Source organism: Artibeus jamaicensis, unplaced genomic scaffold, assembly GCF_021234435.1.
Source record: "Artibeus jamaicensis isolate MK-2021 breed Jamaican fruit bat unplaced genomic scaffold, CSHL_Jam_final scaffold_1964, whole genome shotgun sequence".
Classification (NCBI taxonomy): Eukaryota; Metazoa; Chordata; class Mammalia; order Chiroptera; family Phyllostomidae; genus Artibeus; species Artibeus jamaicensis.
In genome coordinates, this window is record NW_026522030.1 from 35,302,406 (window position 1) to 35,321,251 (window position 18,846).

At 35.2% G+C, this 18,846-nt stretch overlaps 1 protein-coding gene across 1 annotated transcript in view; it reads right to left on the reverse strand.

Annotated features, from left to right (window-relative positions):
* TMC1 (transmembrane channel like 1) overlaps positions 1 to 18,846 on the reverse strand; it is a 119,689-nt gene that overhangs the window by 88,284 nt on the left and 12,559 nt on the right. The window contains exons 2-3 of the mRNA XM_053656415.1: positions 13,237 to 13,287; positions 9,960 to 10,131 (exon numbers count right to left, since the gene is read on the reverse strand). Coding sequence (XP_053512390.1) covers positions 9,960 to 10,131; positions 13,237 to 13,287 — 223 coding nt within the window. The remainder of the gene's footprint in view (positions 1 to 9,959; positions 10,132 to 13,236; positions 13,288 to 18,846) is intronic.

An 18,846-nucleotide genomic window follows, 5' to 3' on the forward strand; every position in this document is an offset into this window, starting at 1 on the left:
AAAAACAATAGAGTTATATTATACTTGACTTCCAGACTTAAAGAAAAATGACATCAGAAACTCAGTCATGTATCAGCTTGGCTGTACACAATGGGTACTGAGATTCATAAGCACTGGGGCTTGGACCTAAACACAGACACAGGAAACCTGGGATTATTATAACTTTAAAAACATGGTATTTACACTCTGATGTCCTGAAACTAAGCTATTCTTACAAACAGAGTCCCCAAACTCCCAGAAGAGTTACAGATCTATCAAATCTATTTTCTCCCTTCTTTGTTGTCTTGTACACTTCCCCCACCAATTCTATATTTCAGTTTTAAACTTCATTTTTCAGTAAAGATAATAAATTAGAGATGAATATGTCTTTGAAGTACCCTTAAATTTTTTAAGTTACCTCTGACTCAAGAGAAAGAGAGAAAAATTGAAATAGGAAAAAAATATGTGTTTCTCAAAGCTAACTTAATCTTTTAATTAAGCTCACAACTTCAATTGATAAAATTCAACTCAAATTATATTTGGTGCAAGTGAATTCTTTGAAGACACCTTCAAGGGAATTTAGTTTCTTGCTGAGCAAATAAAATATGCCTTTTTTTCTTCTATGTTCCTAGTATTGCAAAAATATTATAAGGGCCAGAAGTTGAAGAAAATAAAATGAAATATGAGCAACATAACTTTAAATCGAGGAATGTAATGCCATATTGTAGAGATAATTTTCTGGTAACAGATTATTTCAGTTATTAAGCATTTGTCACTCGAGTTCAAACTCACCTTTTTGTATTTACTACTGCAACCCCGGGGCTGAGATTCTAGGGCACACTTTTGCTTTGTCAGCTGGCTCAACATGAGGTTGTCAACAGGTTAATACTAAGAAAGAACTTGGTCTTCTCTTCGGTTTTCTGTTTGCTTCTTGCTTCTTCCCCCAGGAGCTTCAGGGCACCCCACGGCTGCAGAGGACTAGCTGGCCAGTCTGTCCAGCACTAGCAGCAGGGGTTTTGCCACTTGAGTATCAGCCCCCTCTGCCATGGTTTCATCTCTGAAAGTCCCTTCTCTGGACTTCTAAGTTTTAATTTCAATCTCTTTCCATTATTCCTCTAGCCCTTGGGTGGTAGCTCTTTCCTAAAATTGCTATCACTATAAACCTTACTGTTCTCTTTTCACTTTTTCAGTAACCTAGTTAACAATTCTTTATTATTTTTAAGCAGTTCCTTGTGTAAATGTTCTTGGTTCAATTAACTGTTGAAATGTTTTTCTCCTAACTAGACTCCACAGGCATTGTGATATGACTCAGAGTTAGTGAGAAATATGTTTTGTTGTTCCCTAAGTTTATGACTAAACATAGGAAGGACATGGCAAAAGCCGTTTTTGAAAATTCCAGCTGAGAAACAGGAGACTATATTTATAGTTTTATAGCCCACCCTATAAAATGACTTTGCAATCTCCTTCCTTTCTCAGCAATTCATAGGTTTAATAATATCATGATTGCTGAAACACAAATTCATATTAAACCTCCAGAATATTGAATAACATGTCCTGTTGACAGTTTGGTTTTTGGCCAATTCAGATATTTTTGCTTAGAAGAGTAATCTTGACTCAAGAGAACTAACTATAGGAGTATACTCTACTAAAACACAACTCTGGTTGCCATTAGGTTGTTTCTGTTTTAATTACTTGGTGTTTATTATATAAAGTCATTTTTGTTTTTTTAAGTATATAATATTTATTATATTTTTCCATTACCATTTAGTCCCCATATACTCTCCTACCCCCAGCCATCAACACCCTATTGTCCAAGTCTATGAGTCCTTTTTCTTTTTTTGCCCAGTCCCTCCATCCCCTAACCTGCCACTTCCTGACTGGTTGTCATCTGCTCTCCATCTATGAGTCTGTCTCTGTTTTGCTTGTTAGTTCAGCTTGTTCATTACAGTCCAGATATGAGTGAAGCTGATGGTATTTATCTTTCTCTGACTGGCTTATTTCACTTAGCATAATGTTCTCCAGGTACATCCATACTGTCACAAAGAGTAAAATGTTCTTTTTTACAGTTGAGTGGAATTCTATTGTGTAAATGTCCCATTGTTATTTTATCCATTCATCTAGTGATTGACACTTGGACTGCTTCCTTATCCTGGCAATTTTAAATAATGCTGCAATGAACATAGGGGCACTTACGTTCTTTTGAATGTGTTTTGGGTTCCTTCAGATATATTCCCAGAAGTGGAATCGCTGGGTCAAAAGGCAGATCAATTTTTAATTTTTTGAGGTTTCTTCATACAGCTTTCCATAGTGGCTGCACCAATCTGCATTCCCACCAACAATGCAAAAGGGTTCCCCATTATCCACATCCTCACCAGCACTTGTAGATTTTTATTTATTGATGATGGCCATTCTGACAGGTATGAGATGGTGTCTGATTGTGGTTTTAATTTGCATTTCTCTGGTGATTAGTGACATTGAGCATCTTTTCATATGTCTATTGGTCATCTGTGTGTCCTCTTTGGAGAAGTGTCTATTCGGGCCCTTTGCCCATTTTTGAATTGTGTTGTTTGTTCTTTTAGTTTTGAGTCTTGTAAGTTCTTTATAAATTTTGGATATTTACCCCTTTTCAGATATATTGATGAATATGCTCTCTCATTCTGTGGGTAGTCTTTTTATTTTGTTAATGACTTCCTTAACTGTGAAAAAAAACTTTTAGTTTGATATAGTTCCATTTGTTTATGTTTTTCCCTTGTTTTCCTTGCTTGGGAAGATACATCCAATAAAATATTGTTACAAGCAATGTCCAAGATTTTGCTGCCTATATTTTCTTCTATAATTTTTATGGTTTGGGGTCTACATTTAAGTCTTTGATCCATTTTGAATTTTTTCTTATATGTAGTGTAAGAAGGTGGTCTAGTTTCATTTGTCTGCAAGTATCTGTCCAATCCTCCCAACATCATTTATTGAATAAATTATCTTTAGCTCATTGTATGTGCTTGCTTTCTCTGTTGAATTTAATCAACTACAAAGGTATGGATATATTTTTAGGTTCTCAATTTTAATCCATTGATCTATGTGTCTGTTTTTATGCCAGTACCAGGCTGTTTTGATTACTATGGCCTTGTAGTATAGTTTGATATTAGGTAGCATGATTCCTCCAACCTTGGTCTTCTTTTTCAGGCACTGGTGTTATGTGGGGTCTTTTGTTGTTCCTTATACATTTTTGAAATATTTGTTCTAGTTCTGTGAAATATGTCATTGGAATTGTGATAGGAATTGCATTGAATTCTTTCATAGATTGCTTTGGGTAGGATGACATTTTAATGATGTTAACTAATCATATCCATATACACGGTGTGTCCTTCCACTTATGTATATCTTCTTCAATTTCTTTCTTCAGTGTCTTACAATTTTCCAAGTACAGGCCTTTTACATCCTTCGTTAGGTTTATTGCTAGGTATTTTATTATTTTCTGGAGCAGTTGTGAATGGTATTGTTTTCTTAACTTCCTTTTTTTAGCTCATTATTGGCATATGAAATGCAACTAATTTCTGAATATTAATTTTGTATCCTGCTACTTAGTTGAATTCATTTATCAGTTCTAGTACTTTCTTGGTGGAATTTTATGGCAACATAAAATACTTGAGGGTTTTTTAGTACATCTATAGCCACAGTCTGTGTGTGTGTGCGTGTGTGTGTGTGTTTGCCAATTAGAATAATATCTGAGTTGATTTGTCTGAGGGGGAATATATTTTAATAAAAATTATTGCTTCGCTTAAAATTACTCAAAAAATTTGTTTCCATATAGATGTAGACTAAATTTAAACTATATAGATAATTTTGTACTGAAATCTGTATGGAAACTATCAAAAAGAATAAATATATATCAAGAAACTATCAAGAACAGATTCATTACATGGAGGGTTATCAACAGGGGAGTGGGAGAAGAAGAGAGGGGGAGAAGGTACAGAGGACAAGTGGCATAGATGGTAGGTAGAAAATAGAAAGGGAAAGAGTAAGGATAGTATGGGAAATGTAGAAGCCAAAGAACTTATAAGTACAACCTATGGACATGAACTAAAGTGGGGGGATATGAGTGGGAGGGGGTGTGCAGGGCAGAGGGGAATGAATGGGGGAAAAAGGGACAACTGTAATAACACAATAAGATGTATTTTTTAAAAAACAAAACAAAAAAAAGAACAGATTCAGTTAGAAAACAAAAAATCATTGAATTATTATTAAGACTAATAACTCAGCCCTGGCTGGTGTGGCTAGTTGATTGAGTGCCAGCCTATGAACCAAAGGGTCACCAGTTCAATTCCCAGTCAGGGCACATGCCTGGGTTGTGGGTCCAGCCCCCAGTAGGTGGCATGTGAGAGGCAAACACACAGTAATATTTCTTGCTCTTTTTCCTTCTCTTCCCCGCTGTCTAAAAATAAATAAATAAAATCTTTTAAAAAATTTTAAAAACTAACAATTCTGTTATTTGATATTTTAAGTCTTCATCTTTCCCACTCTCCCAAAATAATTTATAATATTTATATTTTAGTACCTTAAAACTTTATATTAATAAGTGCCTATTAAGAATCTTATATAAAACAGTATCTAAGATAATACGGCATTATATAAGAATTAAAGAATTATCTATTCAATATGTAGATCTGCCATGTAAATAATGCTTATTTTTTATGTAAATTTTTAGATAGCACTTAATGGAAAACTTCCTAACACTATATGCTTTCCTGATATCTTTTTTTCTTTTTAATATATTTTACTGATTATGCCATTACGGTTGTCCCATTCCCCCCCCTGCATTCCCCTCCACCCTGAACACCCCCTCTCCCACCATTCCCCCCCATTAGTTTATGTCCATGTGTCACAAGTTCTTTAGATTCTATATTTCCCATACTATTCTTGCTCTTCCCTTTTTATTTTCTACCTACCATCTATGCTACTTATTCTCTGCACCTTCTTTCCCCTTCTCCTCCCACTCCCCTGTTGCTAACCCTCCATATGACCTTTATTTCTATGGTGCTGCTCCTGATCTAGCTGTTCTCTTAGTTTGCTTTTGTTTTAGGTGTGGTTGTTAATATCTGTGAGTTTGCTGTCCTTTCACTTTTCAAGTTTTTTTAACTTCTTTTTCTTAGATAAGTCCCTGTAACATTTCATATAATAAGGGCTTGGTGATGATGAACTCCTTGAATTTGACCTTATCTGATAAGTACTTTATCTGTCCTTCCATTCTAAATGAGAGCTTTGCTGGATAGAACAATCTTGGATGTAGGTCATTGGATTTCATGACTTGGAATACTTCTTTCCAGCCCCTTCTTGCCTGTAAGATGTCTTTTGAGAAATCAGCTGACAGTCTGATGGGAACTCCTTTGTAGGTGATTGTCCCCTTATCTCTTGCTGTTTCTTCTCCTTCATTTGAATCTTGGCTAATATAATGATGATGTGCCTTGGTGTGTTCCTTCTTGGGTCCAACTTCTTTGGGACTCTCTGAGCTTCCTGGATTTCCTGGAAGTCTATTTCCTTTGGCAGATTGGGGAAATTCTCCTTTATTATTTGTTCCAATAAGTTTTGCATTTCTCACTGTTCCTCTTCCCCTTCTGGCACCCCTATAATTCTGATGTTGGAACGTTTAAAGATGTCCTGGAGGTTCCTAAGCCTCTCCTCATTTTTTTGAATTCTTGTTTCTTCATATTTTGCTGTTTGGTCATTTTTTTCATCTTTCTGGTCCACTCCTTTGATTTGAGTCCCAGTTTCCTTTCTGTCACTATTGGTTCCCTGCCCATTTCATTTCAATTAGTTTAGCCTTCATATGTTCCTCTAATTTGTGACTATAATCAACCAGTTCTGTGAGCATCCTGATCACCAGTGTTCTGAACTGTGCATCTGACAGGTTAGCTATCTCTTGGTTGCTTAAAAGTATTAGCTTGGGGCTTTGAGCTGTTCTTCTTCTTAAGCCATGATGTTTTGGTCTGTTCGTGCCTGTTACATATAAGGAGTAGAGCCTTAGGTATTCCTAAGGGTCACCTTAGTGATAGATGAAAACACCTCTCAGGTGTTTCAGGTGTTTCAGTGATAGATGAAGCACCCCTCAGGATGGGGTGACCCAGGTCGCTGGTTTGTGATGCTGTATGTGAGGGCGGGGTCAGAGAGGGGCAATGGCATTTGTTCTGCTCTCTCTCAGATTTCAGTCCCCTCTGCTCCTTTCCACAAGCAAACCGGCCCCCCCTAATGCTGGCTCCTGGGTATGTGGGCCTGTGCACCTTCCAGGACCCCGTGGGTCTCTCCAACAAACTCTCTGTGAGCCTGGGAGCTTCTCCTGGCACCTCGACCCCGAAAGTTTTTCCAATTGGTGCTTTTAGGCTTTAATTCCTGTGGCCAGGGCCCTAACCTCTGTGGTCTGTCTCACTGCTCACTCCTTCACCTGGTTTATCTGAGTGTGAATGTGTGACCATGGTCAGCCAGACGCCTTGCACCCTCACTGGGTCTGCCTGTTGCCACCCCACGCCTGTGATCCACCATCTGCCGCCTGTGCGTCTGGGTCACTCCGGCAGCTTTTCCCTGCATGACCCCACTCCCTGCTCCACCAGCCACTGACCCCACCCCTCTTACTGGTCTGGCTGAATGGTTCGTTGTTGTCATACTTCCGTACAGTTCAATTTTCTGTGTTTTGGTTGTGTTTTTGTTACTAAAACTTTGTTGTCTTTAAACTTGGTTATGTGAGGAGGCACAATGTTTCCACCTATGCCTCCATCTTGGCCGGAAGTCCTTTCCTGCTATCTTAAACCTAGTACTTTATATGTTTAACCTATCCCAATTCTATGATTCCTTCAAAAATCATAATAAATTCAGCAAATGACCCATCCCAGCCTCCCCTGCCCCTATAAATATTTTTCAATAACTCTTTTTCTGTTTATCTTTACGAGAATAGTTTTCTCCAAAACAGCAAACCACTTCTTCTGTGGCACAGTTATACTGCATTATTTTATAATAATTTGTATCTAAGTTGTCTCTCTCTTACCTATATTATGAACTACTAGAGAATGCATGCAGATTCATATTCATAACCCATGTACACCAAGGACATTAGCAAATTGTCTTCCACAGAAGTTGAGTTGGATAAATATTTATTGAATAAATGTTTATATACAGAATTTTTATGGACAGGGTTATATTATTAACTCAGTGCTTGAAAATAACACTCAATATAACAATGTCTTCTAAGATAAATATGGTATGGAAAGACATTTATTCCTACACTTAATGATCCAAGACTGGGACATTTTTAAAGTTTTTGTTGTTAATGGTTCATTGCTGCAGGTGGATCACGCTATGCTACAAGGTACAGTTGTTGTTGGATAAGTTACTTTCAAATATTCAGGTAATTAAAACTCACCAGGATTACAGGAAACTGTTTTTCTAGGAACCAAAGAAAAACATATCAGAAGGATACAACACAGACATTCTTCATCTTCTAAAATTTAGGACTAATATGTGCAAGAATGGTTTTCTATCTTAGGTTTAATTTATTTAAACAAAGTTGTTAGAAAAAAAAGGAAGCATAGTGAGCTGAATTTCTCCCTGTTGTGAACATATTACTTATTCACTTACTGCTGGGTCATGAGAAATCTGTAATATTATTAGGAATAACTCCAAAATGTCTAACAAAGCAGTGTTTTTTAACTGTCTTCCAAGATAGAATTATAACCTTGGTCTTAGTTCATTTTAAATATTTTGTCAGCACAGGGAAATTCCCTATGAACATTTAAATTTTAAGAGACTATAAATTAATTAACCTAAATAGATGTGCTCTGATTTGCCTACTAATCTTTCTCAGAATATATTTGGTAATAGTTTCATTTAAAAAAAAAAAGATGCTTATCTTCAAAATGAACAATAGAAAATGGACCTTTAAACAAAGATCAGAACTCTCAATCATCCCAAATAATTTATGACACTAGAATAGTTGCACAATTTGTGACTGCAATAATATAATTTGCAAAATGTATGAAGATGAAGTTCATTTTAGCCAAGTTTGGCTCTGTGAAGGAGTGGGAAGATATGAAGGCAGGAGAGCTTGTGAGTTTCTCAGATCAGGATGTGAATGGGACCAGCTAAAAGCAACACTCTTTAGCAACGCCCACCTGGGGCCCATGCCAGGGACAAGATTCCTTCCCCCAGGCAACAGGGGCCAGACCTGGCTGATTCATATGATCCTATCCCTAGAGGCTGAGCAGTGATATGAGGGCCTTAAGCAGACCTAGAGAAGAAAGAAATTCCCACCCAGTTCATTTTTTTAATTTCTTCAAGATTTTATTTATTTATTTTTTAGAGAGAGGAGAAGGGAGGGGAAAAGTGAGGGAGAGAAACATCAATTGGCTGCGCCTCGCATGCCCCCAACAGGGGACCTGGCCTGCAACCCAGGCATGTGCCCCAACTGGGAATTGCACTGGCAACTTTTCTCTTTGGAGGATGATGCCCAGGCTACTGAGCCATACCAGTCAGTGCCCAATTCACTGTTTTAAATGGACCTCTCATAGGTAGAAAGGAAAGAATTCGAGAATACAACCTGTACCATGCCTATTTTTGGTAATGTTTTCTCAATGAAATACTACTGTCAGATACATAAACTTTGCTAATAAGAAATATTACTAATTTTAATAAGACATGAAACTTAAAAGTATGTTATCTTTTGTTTTTTCAAGGAGCAAAGCATAAAGATACTTTAAAAAATGATACAAATTAAGAAAAATACCAAAGTCAGAATTCAAAGTAGGTGGTGTTTCTTGGTTATCAAAGAAAGAAGAAAAAGTAGGAGCTTAGGAAGGAGGAGAAGGAAAAAAAAAAAGAGGAGGAGGGAAAAGCAGAAAAGGGAGAAGTTTAAAACATAAATTAATACAACTATAATAAAGAAGTGTTGCTTTTATTTTAAAAGGAACCACTGTCTATTAATGTTAAACTTCTCTACCTCACAAAATTTTCAGTTGTATTTAATTACAATTATTTATGAAGAGGAAAATAATAGCTAATTATTAAACACTGCAGTGTGTCGTCTTGGAAGAATATCTTAGAAAATTTCTCATCACTTAAAGTCCTAGGATTATTTGGGAAGAAATCTTATCAGCTCATGCTGATTTCAGGGCCTGGGATTGGCAAGAGTTAAATTGGCTATTCCCTCAAATCCTTTCCAAGTGCTCTAGGATTTCTATTATTAAATTTGTTTTACATGCGCACTTTTCCAACTTATCTGTTATCTATAAATTTCTGGAAAGCAAAGACCAGAAAATTACTTCCTTGGACTTTTCCTAAACAACATTTAATATATTATTCTACACAAACTCAGTACTAAGTATAATGTTGGCCTGGTGGAACTGAAAAATAAAAGATGAATTAAATAGGAAATAATAATTGCAATCTTCTACAACAAGGGCTCATACACATTTTTTCTGTAAAGGAACAGACAGTTAACATTTTAGGCTTTGAGTACTACATACATCTCTGCCCCATATTTCCTTTTATTTTCTATTAATAGCCCTTTAAAACTATAAGAACTATTATTAGTTCTTGGGCTGGAATTAGCCATAGTTTTCCAACCCCTGCTCAGGAAAATAAAGATATTTGGGATCACTGTATAGGAGTTTTCCATTTCGTTAATAATGCATATAATTAATGGGGTAACTTTAAAATATTTAAATTAATTATAATACATTAATAACTATGCGAGTTTAGATCTCTCATAAGGGAATTTCTTTTAGGCCATCTTTAATATATATTCATTTGTAAATTCTATTTTAATATTAAAATACACTTAACTAAGTGGAGTAAAATTATAGCATCGGCTTAAGCTTGTCTTTCTAAAAGTAGTTTTAAATGCCAATCTTCAAGCCAAAGAATGTCTGAAGGAATGGTCTCTCAGCATTGGGTGCTTTCCCATGAACAGCAATTTCAGTTATAGACCAGAACTAACTTACGCTCCTCTCCTCAACTTCTTCTTCCTCTCTTTTTCTCTGGCCTTTTTCGTTTCTTCGTCCTCTGGTTCAGGTGGTGGGTCGTCCTCACTAATAACATCTCTGTTCCGTTTCCTCTGAGGTCTCAAGCTCTCTCTTCGGGGTAACTTATCTTCATCTTCCTCTTCCTCTTCACCTAAACACAGCAGTTAATGCTTCAGTGAGCAATATCAGAAAGTGCTCTTTCCTGCTACCAAGTGTATTCTTACTTTTGGTTACATTGTCATACATCTGACACCATAATCCAGCAACTTGCCACATCACGATAAGATGTGCCATGCTGTATATATTTCATAGCCTGCCACTTGAGTATATTTATCTAGAACTTCATCTCCTTTATAGTTCATTTACTCAAATATGTGAGTGAGGAGCTATAATTTTAATAATCTTTAGAATTCCAGTCTTCATTTACTTGGGTAACTAGATGACTTGGAGTTTAATATCAAACAATGATCTCTAAAGCCAAGTTTAGAGATTGCAAATCCAACATATAAGGGTTGTTTAATTAACTACTCTGTGTTTACTACAACTTCTGTCTTAGAACAAAGGACAGGAATGACAAGGAAAGGCTACAAAGTAGAATAATTTTTATTCTAGTATATTCTAGTATATATTATTCTGAGATGACATTAATTTAGCCCTTGAGATTTCTCAATTCAAATTACCCTCATTCTTGATTCTAAATATTTCTTTCTTTTTTTTTAAATAGTTCTTTTACTTTCCCAAATGAAATTGGTCATAAATACATTTGCTTGACCATCTATCCTTATAAATAGAAATAATTTGTAAATATGCATTTAATATAAAACTGAAAAAATGATATCTTTTTTCTTTAACTAACAATGCCTCTTTGTCCATAACATCTTAGGGAGCTTTCAAGTAAGGAACAGAAAGAGAATTCAGTTCCTTGCTTCATGGTTTATCACGTACAATCTTACTTCACTTTCATCTCTGTAAAATTCTGATATTCTTAAGTTTATTCTTAAGTAGAATCAACTACTATAAAATGAAATGTGATCATATTTATCAATATCTCATAGAGAAAAAATTGTACTTCAATGGAAAATTATAAATTGTCTTTAGCATACCCTTCTGTGTTATCTTATTTTGATTCTTGGGAGCTGTTTTGCAACTCTAAATTATAGATAAATAGATAGCAATATAAAATAATTCTTGTTTGTAGACATCTGTTTAGTGGAGAAATAATCCTCTCCCACCAAAACACACACACACACACACAAAAAAACAGTTACATCTTTTTTTGCACATCATTTCAAAATTCCTGATCTACAAATGTATCTGTTCTTTAGATTTGCCTTTGAATTGGTTGTAATGTCTCACCCGATTGCTCATTAATTAGTTAAATATGTTCACCTCTGCATATATGTTTTATCTTTTGACAGTACTTATAAAAACTTTTTTACTGATATTTCAAATCATTGCCTATATCACTAAAGTTTAATAGCAGAGGGGAACAGAAAGACAACTTGACTAAGCTTTGAAAACTACTCTTATCAAAATCAGGAGTGAGTTTGCACTGGCTAAATATTGTGGCAAATGTTGTGTGTTATTTGTACATTCTGGCATTCTAAAATTTTAACCAGCCTTAATTAGGCACATTAGGAACAAAGCTTGATAGGGATTGAGAGACAATTTCACCCACATATAATTCAAGCACTCAAGCAGCTACTTAGTACTCTGCATTTTAGTGTATTTGTATTACAAGTGAACTATTAAACTTGCAGAATTTTACCATGGAGGAAAAGTGTTTTGATTTCTCTTTTACCACTTAAGAATGAAAAGGCAGTTCTTGATGCTTTAACTAGTTTCCAAATATTCAAATTCTAAAAAAATAAATGTAGTTGCCTACTAAGTGCAGATTTGAATGTTATCTTTTGAAATGGGCTTGATGCAGTATTAAAGGGTAGCAGAATATGCCACCTCAAAATATGACAGTTGGAGTGCAAAATATACCACCCCAAAATATGCCACTTTGGTGTATTGATTACTTTGAGCTGCAGACACTTAAAAAGCAGCAAATTCAGGAAGAGGCATTCTCTGAACTCCTCTTATCAGCCTAATGACAAGTCCTCCAACAAGAATTCAATTGTCAGAAATTCCCTCCCCAGGAGTTTCAGCCCCAGGGAAGGCTGACACATCCTAGGATAGATGAGCAGAGGTAGACACCACATTCAGACATACTTTGTCACACACTATCATACTTCCCATCTGTTCTTCGAAGGGCCCATTCGTCTTTCCTAAAAATCATTTATTCTGTCTCATCAAGAGCACTATATTCCTCTTCCTTTTCCCTACTGAGATGATATTTAAGTCTAAACCACCTCAGAGGGTTACTTATTTTTCCTGGGTATCTCCCATATACGTAAGTTATATGTGTTAATAGAATTATTTTTCTCTTGTTAAGACTGTCTTATATTACAGGGATCTTAGAAGGGTAGAAGGAAAATTATTTTTCCACCTCTACAGTACTCAAACCATGGTAGGCAGAATCTGTGTGAGATTCTGGGCTGTTTTCACACAGCATACGCCAAATTAATAAAAACAATTGGCATTGTGAACATTCACATGGTGTTCATGTTGTGCTCAGGTTATTAAATTGACAATGTTGATGTGTCCTGTAACTGAAGTCTTCTTGAGATACTGCTTTTTCTTTCAGTTTTGATAAATCTGAAGCTCTTGCTCATAATCATTTGTCTCATGTTCCAGTCCATGAGTCATCTGCATGCGTAGACAGGAGTTTCAATCTAGGCTCTCGAGTTGAACATACACAAGGTAAAAACAATGGAGCAATTTGGACAAAATACCAATGAATTGAGTTCAAAAGAATTTATTATTTATTTTAATTGAACTACCTGATCAGTTTTGTCAAAATGATTAATCTGTTCCATTGTAGTAATTCATCCTTAGAGAAAAGGTTTTAGGATAAGGAATTTAACAGGGAAAATGGTACAGAAATAAAAAAGCTAATTTTTCTGGACTACCAACTACTTTATCATGAGTAATTTATACACTGGGCGGAATGTATGCACCAACTGAATGGAATCTAGAGTGGAAATTCTCCTCGCTGGGCTGACCTCTTTTGTGAGAACATCAGAAGGCATCCACACACGCTCCTATTGCTCACATTTGGCAGCATAATACCACAAGAGGAGAGAATGAACCCCCTGAACTCACTGCTAGTCCACAAGAAACACATCCCAGGGGGTCTACCCCCACTTACTTGAACTTTCCTCAGTATCATCATCTTCTTTCTCCTCCACTTGGATTTGTACTGTTGAAGAAAGAAAAAACATGGTAACTCTTTAAATAATGGTACAGTTGTCTGTAACTATTTTTTACTGTTATTATTTTCTTAGTAAAGTTCTTGTGTGCAGTTAAAACACTTTTTCATAAACTTGTCTAAATGAACATGTTTATTAAAGATCCACAGCTCCAGCTTCTTATACATTGTTGTGCAAAAAGTTCTCTGCTTCACTGCCTTTGAGGATTTGCAAAACATATCAATTATAAGCCTGTCAGCTCAATTTAAAATAAATGCAACCAAAATAGATTTGTATTACAATAAGTAGACTTGAGGTTTGCTGAATTATTTTATTCTATGACAAGTGAATTTTTAGTAAAGCTATATCCAGATGTACAATTTGGTTATTATAATCAAATTAACTTATTAAAATAGAGAATATTTCATCCTTACAAGATAACCAACATCAAAAAGACTTTTAAAATACTTAAAGCCTGATATTTTCTATTTCAATAGGTTTTTTAAGTATTTTATAGATATATCCTAAATTTCCTAATATTTGATTTACCTTGATAATGTGAAGATAAGAGATATCACAGTTCTTTCTAACACAAAGAACTTTTCTTCTGTTTTTCTCTCATGCCATACTGAAACTGTCTTGTTTTTAGTTTTGCTCTAGTTTTTTAAATGCACATAAAAAGATTTTATAAAATTTTTAATTCAAATTAATATGGAGAAATATGTTAATTGGCAGATTTTTCCCTTTGTCAACCATTGTCCATTCATTATGGGTTTAGTCAGCCGAAGATAATGGTCTGCAACTTGGTGTGGTAAAAATTACAGCACCCTATTTCTTTAAAAACAGTAGTCTAGTAACTTGCTTATAAAATATTAATTTTGTCATACTTTTATTTAAGGTGGATGAGATGACGATGTTACTGTGCACACAGGAAATGGCCTCCGGTTTTGTTTCCGCTCATGCACCATCAAAGGTTATTATTCAGAGCCTGACAGGCATATTGAAAAAGCATCTCATGCCAGGAGTTTAAATTCCATTCACAAAGAAGATTATTGTAAAAGCACTTTTTGCTTTTAAAAGGCATCTGCATAAAATTCTTTAGAAAATGCAAAAATGTTATCACTCAACATCAGCCATGCAATGTGAAAATAAGTGTTCTTTTGTTGAGAATGAACATATGCTTTCTGTCACTGGCTGTAACTGGAGCTGCACAAAGATCTTTATGTCACCACTGAGAGTTCACAATAGTAAAGGCAGACACTTCTAAGAAGATATTCTATATTCAACAATAGATCATGGTCTTTTATTTGCAATTAAGGTCACCTCCAATCTTCTTCAGTCAAAGAAGAATTCCTTAGAAGGCATAAGATTAGCCTTGGAACAGTGTCTGGTCAGTGTGTATAATACAGAAATGGCTAAGGACAAATAGCAAAGGCTGACACACAGCCTATTCTGTAACATACCAAAGCAAAAATTCACAGAAAGTATTACACAGGTTTGTGATAACCAATCTACTACACATGATCACATAAAGTTAATTAAATTAAATAGAAAAATACTAGATGAACAAAAATGTAAGAAAATATTCAGGGAAAATTATATTTAAGTAAAAGCAGCAGAATGAAATACCCCAAGCCAAAGAGATAAGCATCAAATCAATTTCCTCTGGTAACAGGGGAGAGAAAAAAACAGGGCTGAAATCATAGACCATCTTTTCAGGTACAAAACGGATAGTCCTAAATGACCATTAAGTGAAACTTAAAATTCCATAAGATGAGACATCCCGGTGGCTGCAAGTAAAGAACTAAAAAAGACCTATGATTTCTAAGTGACATAAAGAGAGTATTGAGGAAATAGCCCCTTCCTTCCTCTGACTGACTTTCCTACAATGATTCTCATCTGCACAGGATTATCTGCATATTCTTATTAGATGCCCTCATTACTCAATAGCATTCCTTCACCTAGAAGTTGAGTCAGGACCTGTAAGGAGTCATTTTTATAGTTATTGTGATCACAATTGGTTTGCTCTTGATTCAAAGATTCAGCAAAAGCATCATCAGCATCAGGAACTGAACTGCAGCACTATGACCAGGAGACTAAGACTCTGTTATGAGCCTCAGGCCAGACTTTATTTTAATGGACTATTATCTGGCCTGAAAAGCAACTGTAATGGTGGTCTGTATCTCCTGCAGCTCAAAGTGATGCTAAAAAACCAAGTTAAGAAACTTCTCCAAGACAAAAGGCCTGCGAAAAAGAAATTCAGAACACTTACATGTAAGCTACAAACTGCCGTTCCCTTCTCAGACAACTTTGGGCATGGCCTCTTGCCATCCCTTCTCTCAGCAATCCTAGCAGTTTATTTCCAATCATATGACCCCCTCATGCTTTGGCTGCTTCCCAAAGCCTATTGATTATGTACTTTAAAAATAATCTCTCTCCTGGGGAGTTATTTGGAGGACAGTGAATAAGAGAAGGGAGAGATCCTGTCAAAATGTTGGAGGCAAGAAGCAAAACTACACTGAAGTAAGCTTATTTAAGGCAGGAATATGCAATAGGAGCAGATGAACTCCTAGGCAACCCAGATCCTCATTTCATGCAAATAGACCCAGTAATTAAAAAAAAACAGTATAACAAAACAATAGCAAAATGTTTCAGGGGCACATTTCGGAGGCATTGGAATCATTCAAAAAAGTGATTTTTTTCCAGGCTCTGTTTTTTAAATCTATAGCACTGGAAGTTGTTTATGGTTCTTAAAGATCAAAGTAGCCAAGTGGCTGGAAAAGTTAAATGATAATGCCTGTTTCCCTGACTCACATTTAACTCTTGACAGGATGTTTGTAGTACCAGGTTATTACTTTAGAAACTGGAAATGTATTTATTCCATTAGCATTTATTGTATCCTCACAAAAGACTACAGAGCAAAATGATCTGGGATGGGAGTTTGTAGACTGTAGAAGAAAATACAACTGTCTTTAAGGAGTCTTGCTATTTTAAAGCAAGACTCATACAACTCGTAAAGTGAGTTTTATGAGTTATGAGTATCTTATTTATCTTACTTTCATTATAGCAAGAACACATTAGTTAGGTTTATTAGGATTTTGGGTGTTTTTTTCAGGGTACTTTTTTGTGTATGAGGAAATGTTAATGTCAGCCCCTTCCATATAAATAGGGCACCTTTCACCTCAGATTAAATTGCCCTGAGAGGAATATTATTCTATGTGTAACAAGGACATTTCCAAATTTTAGCTGGAAAACCCTTGTCATCTGTATGGGGTATGACATGGTATGTGAGAAGAAAAGAAGAATCGAGGCCAACCCAAGGATTTTGGCCTGGGTTATAAGAAAGGATAGATTTATAAGAAAAAGGGACAGTAAGGCCATAGGGAGAATAGTATAAGTGGGAAGATCGGGTTGAAGATCAGGAGTTTAATTTCACACGTGTGATTTGAGATGCCTATTTGAGTCTAAAGTTCAGAATAAAAGCCTGGGCAGTAAATATAAGTTTGGGAGTTATTAGCATTTTAATGACATTTAAAGCCATAAGACCAGGTAAGATCTCCAGGAAAAAGAATGTAAACAAAGCAGAAAAGAGAACTCCAAAGTTGAGAGGACAAGAAGAACCAACCAAAGACACTGAAAATAACAATCAGTGATGTAGGAGGAACACGGGAGACTGTGGAAGGCAAGTGATGTGCATCAAAAAGATGTCTTAGACTTCTAAATCAAGTATTATGAGGACTGGAAATATACGATTGGATTTTGTAACACGGGGGTCGATGATGACTTTGACAAGCATAGATTTAGTGAATTGGTATAAACAAAAGCCTGAATTTGAGTGGTTTTAAGAGAGAAAGGGCAGTGAGGAATAGGAGTCCCTTAGTTATGCTAGCTAGAATGTTGGGAAAGATCCAATGAAAATGATAAATTGAAGATGTAGGTTATGAAATGAACCTTCTATAATGTTAATCAAACAACACAAATTATACATTCTTTCATTTTATCACTGTCATTTCTGGTATTTTACTGAGACTTTGATAAGAGATGGGGCAACTCACTAATATACCCCATGTGTGTATATAAATATATGTACACTATATATATATATATATATATATATATATATATATGGTGTCCACTGTATAGCAGTTCAAAAGTATGGGACTGATGGATGGAGAAGGGAGAAGGAAACAGAGAAAAAAAGGATGGGAAAATATAAGAAGAGAAAGGAAAGAATGTAGCAAAGAAAGGAAAGTAAAAGAGCAAAAATGGGGTGAGAATTTTAGTAAATGATAGAAAAAAATACAAATGTAAAGCTAAATACAAAGTCAAAAGCTGAATATTGTCTTTGCCACATATTATGTACTTGTATATTTATGCTTATGTAAATAACTATTAAAAACATAAAATATTGTAAATTTTAAATTCATATACTAAATAGTATTTCATATTTTAGAAATACCTTGAGTTTAAAACTAGGTCATCTTCAGCTATTTCTTCTATAAATGATTCCTTTAACAATTTAACAGTTAAGGAGCTACAAAATGTGAACAAAATCAAAGTGCCTTTCTCTTATGATAGTATTCCAAAGTCAAATTTACCTCATCCTTTAAGGAAGGAGAGTTATAAGGCCCTTAACAAAAATATGAAACTTCTCCCTTCAAGGAAAAAAAGAGAGAGGAGACAGACTAATAAAACTATGAAAAAGAAGCTATTATTTTTTTAAATCTCTTTTAAATATAGCACCCTTATGAAGAGACACAGTCTGACTTTTACGCTCTAAAAATTCTAGGTCTGATACCATAGTTTTGATTATGGCAATGATAATGATGATGGTGATGCAGATTATGATATGGAGAAAATATACATATGTAGATATATATGGATTGATGGATTTATGAGCTATATAATAAGCTATAGCCAAAAAGAATATTTTGGCTATATGAGCAGAATATTAGATATTCTGCTTTTCTAAAACCAAAATGAAATTAAACCAATTCAAATTTTAAAAGAAATGAATAAACTTAGCCACAAAGAAGTTTCCAACAATAAACCACTTGGATACTGGATACCAACGCCAAACTATATTTAGGTAGCATCTCCCCTGTAGAGAATACTCAAGCATTCTGCTTTCATTAATTTATGGTAACACTATTATTGGTGGACATGAAGTAGGGAACCAAAGCAACTCTCTACAAATTTAATAAAAATGATGGGGTGTGATTATTTCTTCCTTAAGTATAACACCTAGCAAGACATTAAACTGGATTCAGTTCAACTCAGCAGCTCCCTTTAGTTTTGCTATATGGAGGCTAAAAATAATGATACTTTTCTTCCCATCTTCTAAATTCTTCTAGCTTAGCTGGTAATCAAATTAACAGAGACAAATAAACCAGAAGAAAATCAAATTTTAATAGTGCACATGGGGAGTTCATAATAACATGAAAATTCCAAAGACAGTGATGCGATACTAGGTATTAGGACTATTTAGTCAAAAGATAAAAGGAGGAAGTGAGGTCTTAGATTTCAGAAGTGAGAATGGAGACTTACAGACAGCTGAGGAAGAGCAGAAC